This window comes from Ischnura elegans, chromosome 3 (assembly GCF_921293095.1).
Source record: "Ischnura elegans chromosome 3, ioIscEleg1.1, whole genome shotgun sequence".
Lineage (NCBI taxonomy): Eukaryota > Metazoa > Arthropoda > Insecta > Odonata > Coenagrionidae > Ischnura > Ischnura elegans.
Genome location: NC_060248.1, coordinates 25,417,661 through 25,435,189, shown reverse-complemented (window position 1 = coordinate 25,435,189; position 17,529 = coordinate 25,417,661). Strand labels below are relative to the sequence as shown.

Genomic DNA, 17,529 nt, shown 5'->3' with positions numbered 1-17,529 from the left:
TTGTGCAGTCTGAGCCACGTACAGATTATGAATCAGTCGCCTATCCCTCCAATCTACACCTATTATCTTAAGAATATCCATTAACTTCACCCAGTTCACTCTATTGAATGCTTTTACAAAATCCACAAAGCAGGCATCTGCGTCCTGGTCATATTCTAGGTTCCTCTCCACCACTCCTCATTGTCGCTATTGCATCATGAGTTGATGTCCCTTTTCTAAAATCAAACTGATCTTCGCCCAAATATTCGTTTGCCCTCGCCTCCATTCATCTGTTCAATATCCTCAGTACCACTTTCGCCACGTGTGCTATTAGGCTAACAGTCCTGTAATCTCCACATTCCACAGCTTTCTTCTTTTTCAGTAGCGGAATTAAAACTGTCTTCACAAAATCCTCCGGCCGCCATCCCTCCTCATACATCCCATGTACTAGTTCGAAACTATTTGGTATTTCCTCACAAAAAGTGAAAGAAATTTTTAGTCAGACTTTTTGCCAATTTATCAAATTTTAGTTGAAAATGAAGAAAGAGAATGACACTATTTCCTATGGTATGGCGGCCTAAATTACTCTGACTTGAACATTGGATTAAGTGAAAGTAAGTTCAATTATGGTCTGTAGAAGAAACCCACAAATAATGGCATGCTTAACATTGCTGATAGAAATGAATTCACAAAATATTTCTTTCACGACTGAAGTTTTTTCAACTATGAAAAGTGTTATTTTAGTTTAAAACCCTTTACTTAGTACACTGTTTTTCAAAAATTACCCCCCTTGGTTTTAGACACCCCCCTCGGGGAAAGAAACTCCTGGCTACACCACTGCAATTAAATTAATAAATATGTAATAAAAGATGCTTAAAAATAGACAAGATTTTTTATACAATCCCTTTTTTATCATCAGTGCCGTTTTGTTTTGAGTTACAGAATATGGAGAGGAAGAATACTGTTTCAATTATACAATCAATACAATTTTGTACAGTAACTTTTGTACATCCTCCTCCAGCCCAAATATGAGAGAAATGTTTGCCTTTCAGACCCATGTGCCCCCCCAGAAAAATCCTGAATCAGACCTTTATTGATCATTCCTGTCATTTTGTTTTGTGTTATGGAGTATGGAGAGAAAGAATACGTGTCAATTATACAATCAATTAAATTTCGTTCAGTGATTTTGGTACATTGTCCTCGATCCCAAATATAAGAGAAATTTTTGAGTTTCAGACCCCTTCAGATAAAAATCTTGGATCCGGCCATGCTTTTCCCCATGTTACTTAGAGGGCCTCAATAGTTTCATTTTGCACTATCAAGAGATTGTGTTTATAATTTTTCTTGGGCATATTTAGCTTACACATAGAATCCATACATTTTTTTAATTGTTATTTAAAATATGGAGTAACATTTTAGCTGAAAATTTTGAAGTAACATTACATAATTTTTATTTAAATGTAGGGGTGCGATTATCTTTATCGCTACCAGTGGTAGGAAAGCAATTATCCAAGTTTGGCTTTGTTGCATTTTTGCATCTCTTGGTCCATCCATGCCAAGCATTGAAACCTTGTCTTCTATATATTTTCAGAGCACATACAGCATCATCCCTTATATCATCATCAATTAGATCTAGAAAAGAAACGAAATTTTATAGTTAATGAACAGAAGAGACAAAGATTCATTAGACCAGGACTATGAAAGCAAAGTAGAGACAAAATTAGGTACTATCAGATTTGTCTTCTCACATATACCATGTCCCCTACTTTTTGAGCCTACCACAGTCTAGTGGTGGCTGTGGTAAAAGCATAAACATGGTAGGTACCACGGGTACATTAGCATCTACATATGCTGCGGGAAATGAATCAAAATTTTGATCTGAAATTTATTATCAGAGTTAATCTTCAGATTGATTGTTGACAAATTCACTTTGTGGAAATTCAGTAAAGCTGTTTGTATCATTATACTGATGTGAATGTTAGTCAAGGAAGTTTTCCTTGATGGACTGCATGGGCCAAACACAATATACCTTCAGGTGATTATGTCCCGAGTGAAGCAGAGAACGATATGTTTGAGGCAAAATAAGCCATTTAGGACACAGGGTCGAGTGAGATGAAGAGCAAGTAGTAATGCTGCAAATTTATTCTGTTGTCAAACTTGGTCTATTACTACATATAATAATGGGATTCAAAGGCATGGGTATAAAATTACAATACAATTGACTCCGGCATTTGCCCTCCTCTCAATTTAGTTCTCTGACTTTTAAACCTATTCAAAAAGATTATCATTGAGAATAGTAACATTTATCATCAAAATATGACTTTGTTGTGGATAGCCACAATGTCGGCAGTAGTAACAGGAAAAAAAATTGAGGGTTGCTCCTATAAAGTAGGCAATTTTCAATAAAAGACACCTGAAGTCCGTGGCGACAACTCCATGGGTCCTGAGGGGGCCCGAGCCCCTCAAAAATTCTTTATGGGTGTGAGGAAAAAATGTGTCAGGCTTGTCAATTTTCCCCGGAGTGTCCAGATATCGAGATTGGAGCTATCAGGGTTCTAATTTTGATCATATGGATCTTTTAAAATGCTTAAAAAACTTAAAACTCACTACATATAAAATTTCCCGGGGCAAGATCCCCGTTTTGGGCCCCCCCATTATTTTTTGTAAGTCGGCATCCCTGCCTGAAGTACAGGTGCCCTTAAAGGACAGGTGGAAGGGCAGCAGAGGTAGGCCACAGATGATATACTTAGAAGAAGGATGATGCAATGATGGATGTAAAACTGAAGAATTATGCAGGTGTAAAAGGATTAGCCAATAGGAGAATTGAGTGGAGAGCTACATCAAAACCAATGTGAGGATTGATGATTGCTGATGATGAAATTAAGCAGTCTTCAACAAATGTTGAGAGGTCATAATACACTAATTTTGCCATTATCTGCCTTCTCTGACTCTTAAATTTCAATATCTAGAGTGAAGCGTGCACCACTTGGCTTGCAGCCCAAGGGTAACTCAACAGGTCTGCACCAATTAACTGCATGTTTTTGGCCTAAGTCACTTGTGCAACCGTCGCATTAGATTCCTCAGAGCTAGAGCATGCCAAATGGCTAAGTGCATCCCTTCGTACCACGTGACTCCCATACCACTGGGAAGTCACCTACGCCTAAAATAAGACCTTGTTCTTTCCCAGTGTATATTGCAGGTGAAGTCTTCTTGGGTTTTCCACCGGGTGATTTAATTGTAGGCCCAAGTTTTGATGGCTGCCTCTGCAATTATCTTCAGGGCAAGAAAATGATATGTGTTGAAGATGTAGGCAGAGGCAGCAATTGAAATGTTGGCCTATAATGGACTCACCCGGTGGAAAACCCAAGATGACTTCATCTGCATAGTACACATAACATTTTGGGCTTAGACTCCCAGTTCATATTCTTCAATAAACTTTTCTTTACATTCTTAACCCTTAGAGTGCAGGAACGTTTTCATACGTTTTGCATGCTGACTGTGGTATTTACCCAAAATGTTTATTACTATCTGGATATCTTGCATTTGGACACATCCCCTCACCTTAAGCATCCCCAAGGGGTTTAACTCTACCAGAACAGCCCTCATGGCAGGGGGTGCCTCCTGCACAGGGCGTCTTTTCTGCCTTACTTTGCAGCTAAAATTGTGAGCTCCCACAGCCCAAGGATTAAACAACTAAACCATATCATTAGTTCTTATTTACGAGTGTTGTAGCTTAAGCAAGGTTTCCGTATTTTTTGTAAGTAGAAAAATTTGTTAATTGCTATTAATTTTCACATCATTGAAAAGCTTACACTTTTGCCAATTTTTCAACATAATGTCCTTATTTTTTGACACACTTTTGAAGACAGTGCTCAAGCTTTTGTATCCCTAAGTGGAAGAAGTCTCCCGCCAACCTGTTGAGGAAGTGTGTGACCTCTGCTCAGACTTCATCATCGCTCTAGAAGCGTTTGCCACCAAAGTGTTCTGTTTCCTGGGGTGTAATGGAACACCCACATTTCATCTCCCATGGTGATAGACTCCAGCAACTTCTCCTTGTTGCCTCCCCCCTCACATTGTTGAAGAGCTTTGCGAACGTGGTCAAGGAGTTGCTCCTTTTGTTGGTCAGTCAGCATCCGGGGGACCCAACGAGCACACATCTTCCGATAACCCAACGTTTTTGTTAAAGTTTTTTCAATTGTGCCATTAGAAGCTTCAGGAATGCATTCAACAAGTTCACGGTTAGTGACCCTCTGATCTTTGAGCAGCTCACCTTTGATCTTCTGAACAATCGCATCCGAAATTATATAAGCAGCAGTCTTCCACTCCATTCTTCATTGTGAACTTCCATGCCACCCTCAGCAAAAGCCCTGCACCATTTGAGGACATGCTGAATGGATATGCACTCTTCACCATAAACTTCTATCAGTTACTGATGAATTTCCATGGGCGGTATCTTCCTTGCATGGAGAAATCAGATTACTGCATGATCCTCTCACTTGGAGGGAATGGGTATCAACACTTTCATTGTTGACGGTTGCAAAGCCAATAATGAGCGACACAGTGAATCGCGGACTGGCGGACTCGAGAGTAGGGGAACCAGTGCGCATGGCACAGCTGTGGGATTTAGCCTAGCACCGTCCCTCAACATTGTAGCTCATTGGGAACCTTACTTTTGGTACAACCCTTGCAGTTTCATCGATATCATCTTGACCAAATGCTTGCCCTCTCTGAGTCTCCATTGCCTACCCTTAGCTGTGCAGTCTGAGCCATTTAAATATAGCAAATGAGTCACCCGTCACACCAACCTACTCCAAATTTCTTAGCACTCAGTGGCAGCGCGTGCGTATACGCCTGTTAGCAAGTGCACACCCAAAGATGAATAAATTATAAAAGAAAACTATTCCTTTGCAACGCGAAGGATAAAAGTACTGTCTGCATATGCAAGAAACATGAGCCTCCGAACGCTACTGCTATCTCCTTTTCGAATTCACCGCTCTACTAGAGTGCGATCCCGTGGCATCATGCCGGGTGCATTTTCGGTCTGTGCGATCGCTTGAGGGAGCTCTGGCGGGACGAGGTAAGCGGGGGGGTATGTGCTGTTCAAAGGGGCGATGGGAGCAGACTCAAAACCATGCGAATGCGCACGCGCATGTTTTTGGTGACTGACTAGCAGGTAGTGTCGTGGTGTAGCCGCCACCTACACTACCTGCGCCCAGGATCCTAGTCCGTCTACAGAGCCATCTGTATAGCCGTTTTCTACACTACTTCCTCATAGGGTGTAAGGAAAAGAGAATGAATTCAACTGCTGTCACTTGTAAAGGTGTGTTGAGAATAATTATTTTCATACATGCTAATATTATTTCTGTTCATGCAATTTTAAGGGTAGAGTGTACCAGTGATATGTTTTGCTTGCTATGTATTCTATTACGACGAAATATGACGCTCATGGATTAGGATTAACATAATATAATTAAATCATCCTATATCTGCTCTAATGCACACCCTAGATAAATTACCACCAGCCGCCACTGTTATCACTTACGAGCATTTTGGATCTTAGCCATGACCACTGGGCTTTATCGGTTGTTCGAGTCTGTTAAATAGAGTAAATATTGCTTTGGTTTTTGTGAAAACTAAAATATTTATTCTGTCAGTAATAAGAGATACATTTAGCTTAATAGCACAATAATTTATCGAGTGAATGAGTTGGTTTAAAATAAACAGCAGCTATTTTTACAAAACTGGAGGTAACTTTTCATGCATTAGTAAGTTAGAATTTCACCTGATTAAGTCTGAAACAACACTCGATGTTTTAAGAACATCTATTGACTAATCCCTATAAACTCTATCAAATGCTTTTTTCTTTAAATCCGCATAGGAAAAGTCGTGGTTAGTTTTAGTTTCTTTATGCTAGGGCATATCCATAATTGCTATTCTATTTCAATTTTACTTTAATTGTCTGAACCTGAACTGATCAACACCAAAAAATAATTATGTATCCTTCATCTCCATTTGTCTGTTAATAATTTTTTCCACCCTGCTTACCAGTGGTGTAGCCAGGAATTTTATTCGGGGAAGGCTAGGGGGGTCCAAAACCATAGAGGAAAATGTTTGAAAAACAGGGTACAAAGTAATGGTTTTAACTCTTTTAATAATCAAAGAAACTTCTTTTGTTAAAGAAATTTTTTTTAAATTCAAGATTTTTCAATATTTCGTTTTCTTTTATGAAGGAAAATAATTGTGTTTTTATATTTTGGGGGGGTGGGTCCGGACCCCCTCTGGCTACGCCTTTGTTGCTTACCCCATATGAATTTGGGGTAACACTCCATGGTATTCATCTTTTTGGCCTATAAATTAGAGTGATCTTCTTGTGCCCATTTTGATCTCCTCAAATATCCTACAAACAAGTTAAAATAAAACTATCTCCTCCACAATTTCCCTTAAAATATTGAGAAGCTCAGATAGGAAAATACCCATCCCCATCAATTTCCTTGGCTTCAAATACTGAAAGGCTTTTCCTTTTTCCCAGATTTAAAATCACTGTCCTTCACACTTTTTTCCTCTTTGTATAACTATAGTTGACCTCCGCACCGGTCATAATGACTTACAATGAAGGTTCCCACCATACCAAGCCGCTGACCAGCAACAGAGTGACCACTATGTCTATAAATCCCAGTGTATATCTGACACCACAGGACAGGAACCAAATGTATGGAGATGGATAACAGCCAAAGTGGTAATTATTTTATTATGGTATTCTACCGATTAAGGTAGGTTTCCATGGAGTATTCGAGAAGCGATCTGGGAGCCTCCCTTTCCTTCCAGCACTGCCTTCTTTAATTCACTGTAAGGCCTACTCTCTTTCAATCTATCCAAAAATCCTATTCTTTTCCTTCCCCTCCCTTGTTTCCCTAACATTCTACCCTCCAACACCATTTTCAACATCCCCTCCCCGCTAAGTACTCGCTCCATCCATACCTTCTGTCTTCTGTTGGCAGCTAATCAAAAAAGAGTGAAATTTGTTCAAGAATTATTTGCAATGATATTTCTACCTGCCATGAGCCAATAATACAAACCGATAAAAAACACTGATGGCATCATGCGACATATATGCACGTAGCACTATGGTAATCAACAGATTGACAGCATACTGCTCCTCCATATTATTCCCATCAACTTTTTAGGCTATCTCATAAACGATTCTTCCTATGCAAAAAGAATGAATAATCAGAAACAGTTGGCCAAGCAATTAACCCAAGCGTACTTTTTCCCAACAGTACCCTTAAATTAGCAAGGGATTTGGCCCTTCCTTTCAGTAGTAAACAAGATCTACCAAACTATTCTTGATATGTACCTGTCAAGGAATAAACCTGTAGTTACCGAATTTTTCTTTTAATTTAACTATTCAACTGATTAAGGTGGGTTTGAATGAAGTATTTCAGCCTTCCCTCCCTTCTCAGTGATCGCTCCATCCAAGCCTCCAATTTCCTCCGTATCTCATATAGAAGCTGCTTCCCTTCACTCACCATGTTGAGCGCTTTTTCGTTCCTCTTCCTCCTCACCATTCACTTCACCCTCTTCTCCACAACCATACCTCAAACACCTCTATGTTTCTCTCTTCATCCTTCCTAAGTGTCCACGTTTCTGTGCTGTAAAGCACAGCACTCCAGAATAGACTCTTTGCCAACCTTTTGCTTAAGCTCTTACTTAGCGATCCTCTCAAAAGCTCCTTCCTGTTTATGAACGCCTCCTTTGCTAAATCACTTCTCTTTCTGATTTCCTTACTGCTGTATCCCTTTTCCTATGATGTATGATGAGATACCCAAGTAGTTGAATGCTGCAAACTTCTTGGCCACTGTCTATTCATCCGCACACCTCACCAATTTAAACATTACTCCCCCCATTTTTATTCCTGCTTCCAACCTATCCCACCCTTGTCTTACCATCTGTGTGAGTTTTTCACGCCATTCCAAAACCTGTCTTGTCATGATTGAGTCTATGTGATATTGCCCCATATCTCCTTGATTCCTTCATTTGTACCTCCACTTCTGATCTACATCTACATCTATATAATACCCCGCAAGCCGCCTAAAAGGGGTGCGGCAGGGGGTGTTAGGACACCAGCCGTTTACAGCTAAAAAAAAAAAAAAAAAATGAAGTACTCTAACGAGGTTGGTACTAGCGTTTATTAAAGTCCTTTATGGCTCGGGGGAAAAACGAATTCCCGTATCTATCCGTTCGGCAAAACATCTCTATTAATTTATCGCTTCTATCGGACCTGGAAATATAGTGTGGCTCTAATATTATGTTCTCTGTGTCACTCTTAAAGATATCCATTCTCAACTGTTCAAGCAATCTAAGCCTAGCCCGCAGCCTCCGAGTCTCCAATGGATCCCAGTCTAATTCGCTTAACATCTGGGTAACGCTGTCTGTACGCCCGTAGCAGTTTTTGACGAAACGCGCAGCCTTCCTTTGTATTTTATTCAGTTCGTGGATTAAGTCTTTCTGCACCGGATCCCATACGCTCGCTGCATATTCAAGGTGCGGTCGGACGAGAGCGAAATAGCACCTTTCTTTCACTTTCTCATCCGAAAATCTTCCCACAATACGCTTGACGAATCCTAATTTCTTCAGGGCTATGCCGCAAATATTCTTTATATGTGTTCCCCACGTGAGGTTCGAGGTTATCGTAACTCCCAGGTATTTCACTTCGTCTGTTGCCTTTATGTTAATACCATCCACTGCATAAACATGGTCAGAACTGGACGAATTCCGCAAGAAATGTAACGCCATGCATTTGCTCAGATTAAGTTCGAGTCCCCACTCTTGGCTCCACAAATGAACGTTGTTTAGGTCAGATGATAGAATTTCATAGTCAGAGTGATCACTAATTTCGCGATAGATGACAGCGTCGTCAGCAAATAAGCGTATTTTACTGCTAATGCGGGGGCAGAGATCATTAATGTATATTATGAACAACAGGGGGCCGATTACGCTTCCTTGTGGAACACCTGATGTAACTTTTACAACATCAGAGCTAATTCCGTCAAGAACTACTTTTTGTTTACGATCTCTGAGAAGGTCGCGTATCCAGTTTACAACTGTCTCGTTTAATCCGCATGACTGTAATTTGTATAAAAGTTTGATGATTGAACCATTCATCTGTGAAGATGAATCTGTTTCTAGAGAAAAATTTTACTGCTTTCTTTCCCCAGTCAATTCACAAATCAAACCAAAATTCTCCTATTTCATTTCCATCCCTCCTTCCCAAACTAAGGCATTCGAGTCCCTCAACTCTACTAATTTTTCTTACCAGGATTTCCCTGATTAATTCCTTGAGCTGTTCATACACCTCATCTACTTCTTCCTCCGAGTGATTGCTAGTGGTTATATGTATAGACTTAAATCACCACACGATTGGTGGGTCATGCTCCAATTCCCACAACCAGAATCCTATAGCTTACCTGATCTATACCTATCACTCTCCAACCTATCTTTCTATTTAATACTTAAGCTACCTCTCATTGAGTTTTCCTCCCCACCACTTTATATGATCCTTTACCCACACATGCAATACTCCCCACTATCCTTCCACCTCCCTTCAGCTAGTCCCAAATATCTATCTTATCTCCATTTCCCTTTTTATATTTTCCAGCTTCCCCACCCTCATCATTATCCTCACATTCCACGTCCCTACATTTATTGCTGTCTTCTTTTTCTCCATCTTCTTGGTCTTCTTTTTCTCCATCTTCTTGGTCTTCTTTTTGTTTCTGAGTATGAGAGAAGGACCTCACATTTATACTTAAAATATTGGAGAGAAGGACAAATTTTTGTTTAGAAACTCCTCATCCTTAGAGCCCACCAACTACTGACTCTATGAAAAGAGTTGTTAATTGGTTGCAGGGAGGAAGGCAAGAGCAACTAGAATCCTGCTTTGGGTCCTAAAATGGGTGATCAGCATTCCTAAGCAAATGAATCACTTTCAAAAAGCTCTGAAGAAAGAGATTATTTAAATCCATTTGGAGCTCCGAAGGGTAAAAGCATTTTCCTCCTAAAAGGCTTCAGAGCAAAAAGGTTGAAGTTACCTATATAGGTACTATGCAGTTTGAATAAACAGATGCTTGATATTTACCTGAGCATGGTATTCCACAGTCTTTTCCATCACCACACCAATACCTACTGTTGATCTGGAAAACAAAGGAAAATTATTTATATAAGTTTTCTGAAATTCATTAGCTAATCTGTCTCTGGAATATTTGTATCTTTATCTAAACCATCACTCAACCTTGTTATTTTATATTTTTAAGGTATTCTGCTGGTAAACATAGGTTTACATTGAGCATTCTAATGATTACTTTAGCCTGTCTATATAAGAATTCTTTTAGATTGAAGGAAAGAAAAAAACTAGATAAGTAGCAGAAATGTAGGTATGAGATCGATTATAAAGTATTCTACTGATTAAGGTAGGTTTCCATGGAGTATTGAAGAAGTAATCTGGCAGTATATCTTCCCTTCGGGGACTTCCTCTTCAATTCACAATGAAGCCTACTTCCTTATATTCATTCCCTAACCTGTTTCTGGTACTTATATCCAAACCATCACCCTACTTTGGCCTTTTTTATTTCTAAGGAATTCTCCTGGTGAATATAAGTTTACGTAGAGCATTCCACAGATTAATCCAACCTGTCTCTCCTCCCAATGTGGTCTTCCCACTTCAATAACAATAAGATCTTCCCCTTTCATTCTATTCCTAAATGGTATTTTCTTCCTTATATGAACTCAATTAACAAACATCCTTCCCTCTGACATTGTTCTTAACATTATTAAATTAAATTAAATAGAATTAAAGTTATCCATTAAATAAAGCCCTATGCTACCGATCAGGTCCTTCACTAACCTTTTATTTGAACTCTCAAGTAAATATCCTTGCATCAGTTCTTCCCTGTTTATGAATGCCTCCTCTCATACCACAATTCTATTTCTGATGTCCTTACTGATGAATCTGTTAACCTCTAATTTGTTGTCAAAATAGTTTAATTGCTCGAGCTGCTCAAGTTTTCCACACCTACTTTTACCCAGAGGCTAAAATCCAAACTCTTGATGCTATTCAAAACTGCAAAACCTTGTTCTTTTTGTTGTATATCTTCATCCTATACTCATTTCAATATTACTCTGATGCATCTGGAGACTGCAGCCCACTTGCTGACTGCATAATCAACCCCTGACCATCCATGAACCTCACTGATTTAAACATTATCATCCCCACTTTTACTCCAGCTTCCAACTTAACCCACCCCACTTTTGCCATTTCCTCAGTATGCACCTTAAAAAGCAACTGCGATAGTGCCTCACTCTTGGCTCTTCTACCAATTAAGGTTGGTTTGCACGGAGTATTTAAGAGGTATTCTAGCAATCTCCCCTTCCTCATGGACTTCCCTCTTCAAATCCCAAGAAAATCTACTTTCGTACATTTTATCTAAAATCCAATTCTCTTCCTTCCTCTAGCTTGTTTACGGCTTGAGAATTGAGGCTCCTACCTCACTCCTCTGCCAATTGGCATTATAGTAGACAAGCATTAATGCTTGCCCGCTAAGATTCTCCATCTGCTACACTCACTTGCACAGTCAGGGCCAAATACACACGTATTACGAATGAGTGGCCTACCCTTCCAGTATACGCCAATTCGCCAATTTTTTTAATGTCCATTAACATTATCCAGTCCACAATGAAAAACACTTTTTCAATATCTGAGAAGGAGACATACTCATAGTGGTCATGTACTAGGTTTCTCTCCAACAGGCACCTCATTACAGCAATTGCCAAGTTAACTTTCCTTTTCTGACAGCAAACTGATCTCCACCCAAATATGTGCTCGCTTGTCCTCGCCTCCACTCATCTGTTCAATATCCACACTACCACTTTTGTCATGTACATTATTAGGATAATAGTCCTATAATCTCCCCTTTCTACAGATTTCTTCTATTTAGGTAATGGTGCGAGAACCATTGTGACAAAATCCTCTGGCCATCCCTGGCCTATCCCTCCTCATATAGCCTGTATACTAGTTGGAAAAACCTTCTCTTGCCATTCCTCCCTAAATTCTTCCAAAGCTTACACAGTATGCTTTCCCCACCAATAACTTTCCTAACCTTTATATCATGATGTTGCTCCCTGAATTTCCACATCCAACAATAAAATCCCCAATTCAAGATTATTGCCCTCCACAGCTCTTTCTTACTCTAAAGTCAATCTTTCCCACTTCCATCCCAACAATGTTTATTACCTGACACCATCTCTTGGACTACCTTTCATCCAGCTGCTACCCTTTGACCTTTCCAGCATGGGTAGCCCTATAGCTGGAATAATTTTAAATTAATAATAATAATAATAATAATTTTAATTGTTCCTAGAGATCACATATGTTCCGGTGACATTGGAAGTCATCAAAATAAAGTAAATAATTAAAGTAATATTTACAAATAAATGAAGTGATATAATATTTACAATTTTTACAGTTAAAAGGAAAAAGATACAATTTTTGTGGTGATGAGGGGCTAAAGTGAAGCAATGAGAGATAAGAAGCATGGCTGATAACTGATAAGTGGTGGGGCATGGATTAGGAATAGTATCACCTAAATTCTCATCCTTCATACCTACTCTGTGTCAAGGGCTCATAACCATAATGCACTGTGCTCCATATCAGACAACTTCTGAAAGCCTAGCCAATAAGTTCAACAGATTCAGGCTTCAATCGGTGGAAGTTAGACATATTTAAATAAATGAAAGATCGTATAACTTTTCTAAAAAATTTTTTACTGCGTACAATGCATTTCGGCTCACTGAGCCATCATCTGGTGCAAGACACTGCTAAACATTTGAAAATCACCTTTATACCCTTGAGAAAGGGGTTTGGGGAGGATTTGACATCTTTGAAGAAGGGGGTGGGAAAAGGCGTACAGAGTAGAGACAGTGGGAAAAGATACAACTATGGCATGTGGAGAACTCACATTGGAAGGAGGGCTCTAGTCATAACGGTAAGGATTGCCAGCAAAAGAAAATGGTCAACACAATACGGAGAGAGGGTGGGGAAAACCCTGTGGATGCAGGGGTTGGTTAAGGGGAGGGTGAAGAAAGAAGTTGACCATTTGTTTTCGGGAAGGGGATCTTAAGGAGAGGAGAGTGGGTGACAAACACTTGTTCATTCATGAGCATATTCATATCACTCTGAACAATTTGAATTGCTCTAAAACATCAAGTCTTGTGCCCTTACTTTCGAAGTGTAGAATTTCAGGTTAAAAATGACAACAATGAAAAGTCTGTAGTAAGTGTTTGGTGAGAAGAAACATTTCATCTCCATATTCCAGCACCCTCTATGTTCTCTCATTCTGGTAATGAAACTTCTGCCTGTTTGACCGATGTAACACAATTAACTTTGTAAATGTCGGATTGATGGATTGAATCTATTTCTTCTTTGTTACGATACAAAACTTTACCGTGTAGGGGTTGTAGAAAGAAACATTGAATTTATTTTTGGGGAATTTGCGAGCAAGCCTGTTGGAAAGATATCCCACAAACAATAGCGGCACCATATTTTAGATTTCTCTGTGATGAGGGGAAGCAACTAACTTTTTGATCTCTGCATATCCATAGTTGGCGGCAAACATGAATTTGGTGTATACAGAAAACTGCTATAGTGACACAATCATTCTGAGCGACTCATGCCATCCAACCTCCCAAAAATTATCCTCATTTCATTCGATGTTTCATAGATTGGTCAATCCACCATTAAATGCAGTCAACTTCAATTGTAAACTCTCCAAAATTAAATCAATTGCAGATTCAAATGGCTATAGTATATATTATCTATGAAATCCTTCCGAGAAAGTTGAAAACACGAGCCATTTCACAGCTTTGCTCATCATCCCTTCCCGTCATCACAGAGAAAACAAAAAAATGGTGCCGGCTATTGTTTGCTAACTAATGAATATAAGCAATAAGATGGGCAAGAAACTGGAACAAAGAGGTGCTCAAAGGGACAATAAAGGGAGAATATTGGGAATCAGAGGTAAACAATATGCGGGAGGTTGAAAAAATATACTCTGTAGAGGAAGGCCTTTCCCTTAGGCAACAACCTTGTCTCGTTTAAAAACTTGCGCATTCCTATGACCCCTTGAGCTGCACTGGCAGCATTAATCCTAAATTATTCCCAGTAGGGCTACCCATGCCAGATAGGTCGAAGGGTAGGAGCCAGACGAAGGGTAGTTTACATGATAGTGTCGCGTGAAAAACATTGTTGGAATGGAAGTGGGAAACCCTACCAACTATCTCTTCCCTGAAAACATGGAGTACAACCAAATGAGCCTCGGAATCTCATCGACCGGGACCCATTCGCAAAGAGCGGGTGTCAGTCACGGCAGCAAGATCGGAGAGGTCCTTTGGGTCGTCAACATGCAAAATACTTGCAGAGACATATCATCATCACCAGCAGCAGCAGCAATGAAGAGAGAAGAAAAGAAGACCAAGAAGATGGAGAAGAAGATGTCGGCTATAAATGTAGGGACATGGAATGTGAGGACAATGATGAGGGTGGGGAAGTTAGACAATATCAAAAGGGGAATGGATAAAGGGAGAATAGATATCTTAGGATTATGCGAGGTGAGGTGGAGGGATGGGGTGGACTATTGGAGTGATGGGTATAGAGTTATACATGGTGGAGGGGAGGAAAGTCAGCGAGGGGTAGCTGTAGTATTAAACGGGAAGATGGGTAAGCGTGTGGTAGGTATAGACCAGGTAAGCGATAGGATTCTGGTGGTAGAAATGGAGGTGCGGCCCACCAACCTTGTGGTGGTCCAAGTTTACATGCCCACTTGCAATCATAGGGAGGAAGAAATAGATGAGGTGTATTAACATCTTGAGGAAATAATTAGAGACACCCCGGGTAAGAAAAATCTGGTAGTGATGGTGGACTGGAATGCCTCAGTCAGGGAAGGGAGGGATGGACAGGAAATAGGAGATTTTGGATTAGGAATACGGAACGACAGGGGAGAGAAAGCAGCTGAATTTTGCAGGAGAAACAAATTTTTCATCACAAACACGTGGTTCAGTCATCATAAAAGGCAAAGGTCAACATGGAAAAGTCCAGGGGATGTGGGAAGATATCAAATAGACTACATTATGGTAAGACAGAGGTTTAGGAAGAGTGAAAAACTCGCACAGCTTCCCAGCAGCAGATGCGGATTCAGACCACAACCTAGTACTAATGAAATGCAACGTAAGATTCAAAAGACTTATGAAAGTTAGGAAGGCAAAGAAATGGAACGTAGAAGCCCTGAAGGGGAGTATGAGGAGAGAATATCAGGAACTAGTGGACATTAGTATACAGGAGATTGAGAGTACTAAGACTGTTGAGGAAAGATGGGATAATATTGAAACGGGAATAGTCAAAGGGGCGGAGAAGGCAATTGGTTATGTTGACAATAGAAGGATAAAGAAGCCGTGGATAATGGAGAATATGATAAGGGAAATGGAGGAGAGGAGGAAGTGGAAGAACATGGACACAGAACAAGGCAAAAGAATGTATAGGGAACTAAATAATTGATTACGACGTGAAACTAAGAGGGCAAGGGAGGCTTGGTGGAAAAGACAGTGTGAGGAAATGGAAAAGTTTCAGAAGGAAGGAGAGGTAGGCGCGTTATATGGCAAAGTTAAGTCGCTATTGGGTGGCAAAAGAGGACAAGCCATGTCTAAAATTAAGGCTAAAGATGGGAGGATGCTAACCGAGCAAGAAGAGGTACAGAGTGGAAGAGGAAGGAATTCATGGATGATCTGTATGACGAAAGAAACAGACCAGAGAGATTGACTTTAGAGGAGGAAAGTGCTGTGAAGGAGGATAACCTTAACACTAGGAGGACGGGAGTTCCGCACTACCTAGAAGGACAGCTAGGGGTCATTTGACCCCTAAAATATATTTTGGAATAAAATGCCTCATTTTCATCCAATGTGCATTGGACGATTTATTCATCCACATCTAAATCTACATACTACCCGGCAAGCCGCCTAAAAGGCGTGTGGCAGGGGATGTTTGGACACAAGCCATTTGCACATGAAAAGGAATTTGGAAAATGGAAAGTAAATTGGTGCAATTCGGTGATATTTTTGGCACCTTTTTCTTTTTTGTACCTGTGGAGATGTGGCTGTTGGATTTGGAGGCATGTAAATGAATTTATATATGCTATCCATCATATCTACTGCCGCTTTGTTTTTGTTATGAAGTAGGATGGTCTCTGGTATTCTTTTATTCGTTTCGGAAATAGTGCCGTCTGAGACTATGTTCCTAATGGAAAAGTACATCATTGTTCTAGTTTGCCTGATTCTACGTAAGAGTATTGCCTAAGTTACTTTTGAACACTCGCGTGGAATGGATTACATGGATATTTTAGGGGTCATGGATATTCGTGTGTCACGTCTGATTTTTCAGATCGTCCCTGTAAGAGAGGTTTTCCATTTTTTTCTAATTTTCTGCTAGCTGGATGGATGGAAAATAATTGTTACAAGTTACATTTATTCCTGAAATCTTGTATGTTACGGTCACTTAAGTGACTAAATTTATTAACTATTTACTTCCCAAACACTTGATTTCATTGCCAATCTTCATCTTTGTCACAATATGGAAATTCATTTATTTTCATTTCACGAAAAAATCTGCAAACGAAAGCGCAATATGGTAGAATATTCTCCAGTTGCATTGGAAGTATAAAGAGGTAGAGAGCATTAGAAATTCATACAAAAGGACAAAAATTTCAGAAGTAACGCTTATTGCCCATTTGAAAGGCAGGGACTCAACCACCTGGTATTCTGATTCGTATCTTCCAAGAACTTGCAGCAATGATTCTTCTCCACCCTACGTGTGGCTTCCAAGGGTAGGGTATATAATAGAATTTTACAGTCCACCCAATTTCTCCGCTCTCTCAATAGGAGACAGGATTTTTCCCCAGGGCGCAGCAAGCAGTCCAGCCGCCCCAAACTCCGACGGGGTCAGGAGGCACTATGGCTGGACACACGGCAAAGGGGCAAGGCCGAGTGACAGTGCCATCAGGCCAGAAAAATGAAACAGGTATTCGTAAAGTTGATGAGGTGATTATGAAAATTAATGTCTGCATGAAATCTGAATTTTGGCCGACGGAAAACAGTCATGGGATACGTGATGATTTTCAGGTGTGGGTAATACAATAATAATTGAACGATGAAAGGAAGAGAAAATTAAAATATCATACTTGCATGAATTTCACGGAAATCAAGGATTGAGAACGTTTTATTTCCCTTTGCGGCCGGTTAAATATCGAAAGATTAAGCACAACAAGTCACTATGCCTAGGTTTTGGAATTCTGGTAGGAGCCCTTAGGACGAAACTGGCATTGAATCGGGTACTTGCTGGTTCAAAATGAAGCAAATCATCAAACACATCAATCACAAACACATAAGCTAAACATAGCACAAAAGAGCCCACGGGCAAGAAAAAAAGTAGAAAATAGCGCGAAAACAAGTTGTGGG

The 17,529-nt window shown here is 40.0% G+C and overlaps 1 protein-coding gene across 1 annotated transcript in view; it reads right to left on the bottom strand.

Annotated features, from left to right (window-relative positions):
• Positions 1 to 855: 855 nt before the first annotated feature.
• The window catches only part of LOC124155559 (lysozyme-like), a 35,859-nt gene continuing 19,185 nt past the window's right edge, over positions 856 to 17,529 (bottom strand). The window contains exons 4-5 of the mRNA XM_046529489.1: positions 10,112 to 10,166; positions 856 to 1,611 (exon numbers count right to left, since the gene is read on the bottom strand). Of these exons, the coding sequence (XP_046385445.1) occupies positions 1,430 to 1,611; positions 10,112 to 10,166 (237 nt within the window). The 3' untranslated portion in view covers positions 856 to 1,429. The remainder of the gene's footprint in view (positions 1,612 to 10,111; positions 10,167 to 17,529) is intronic.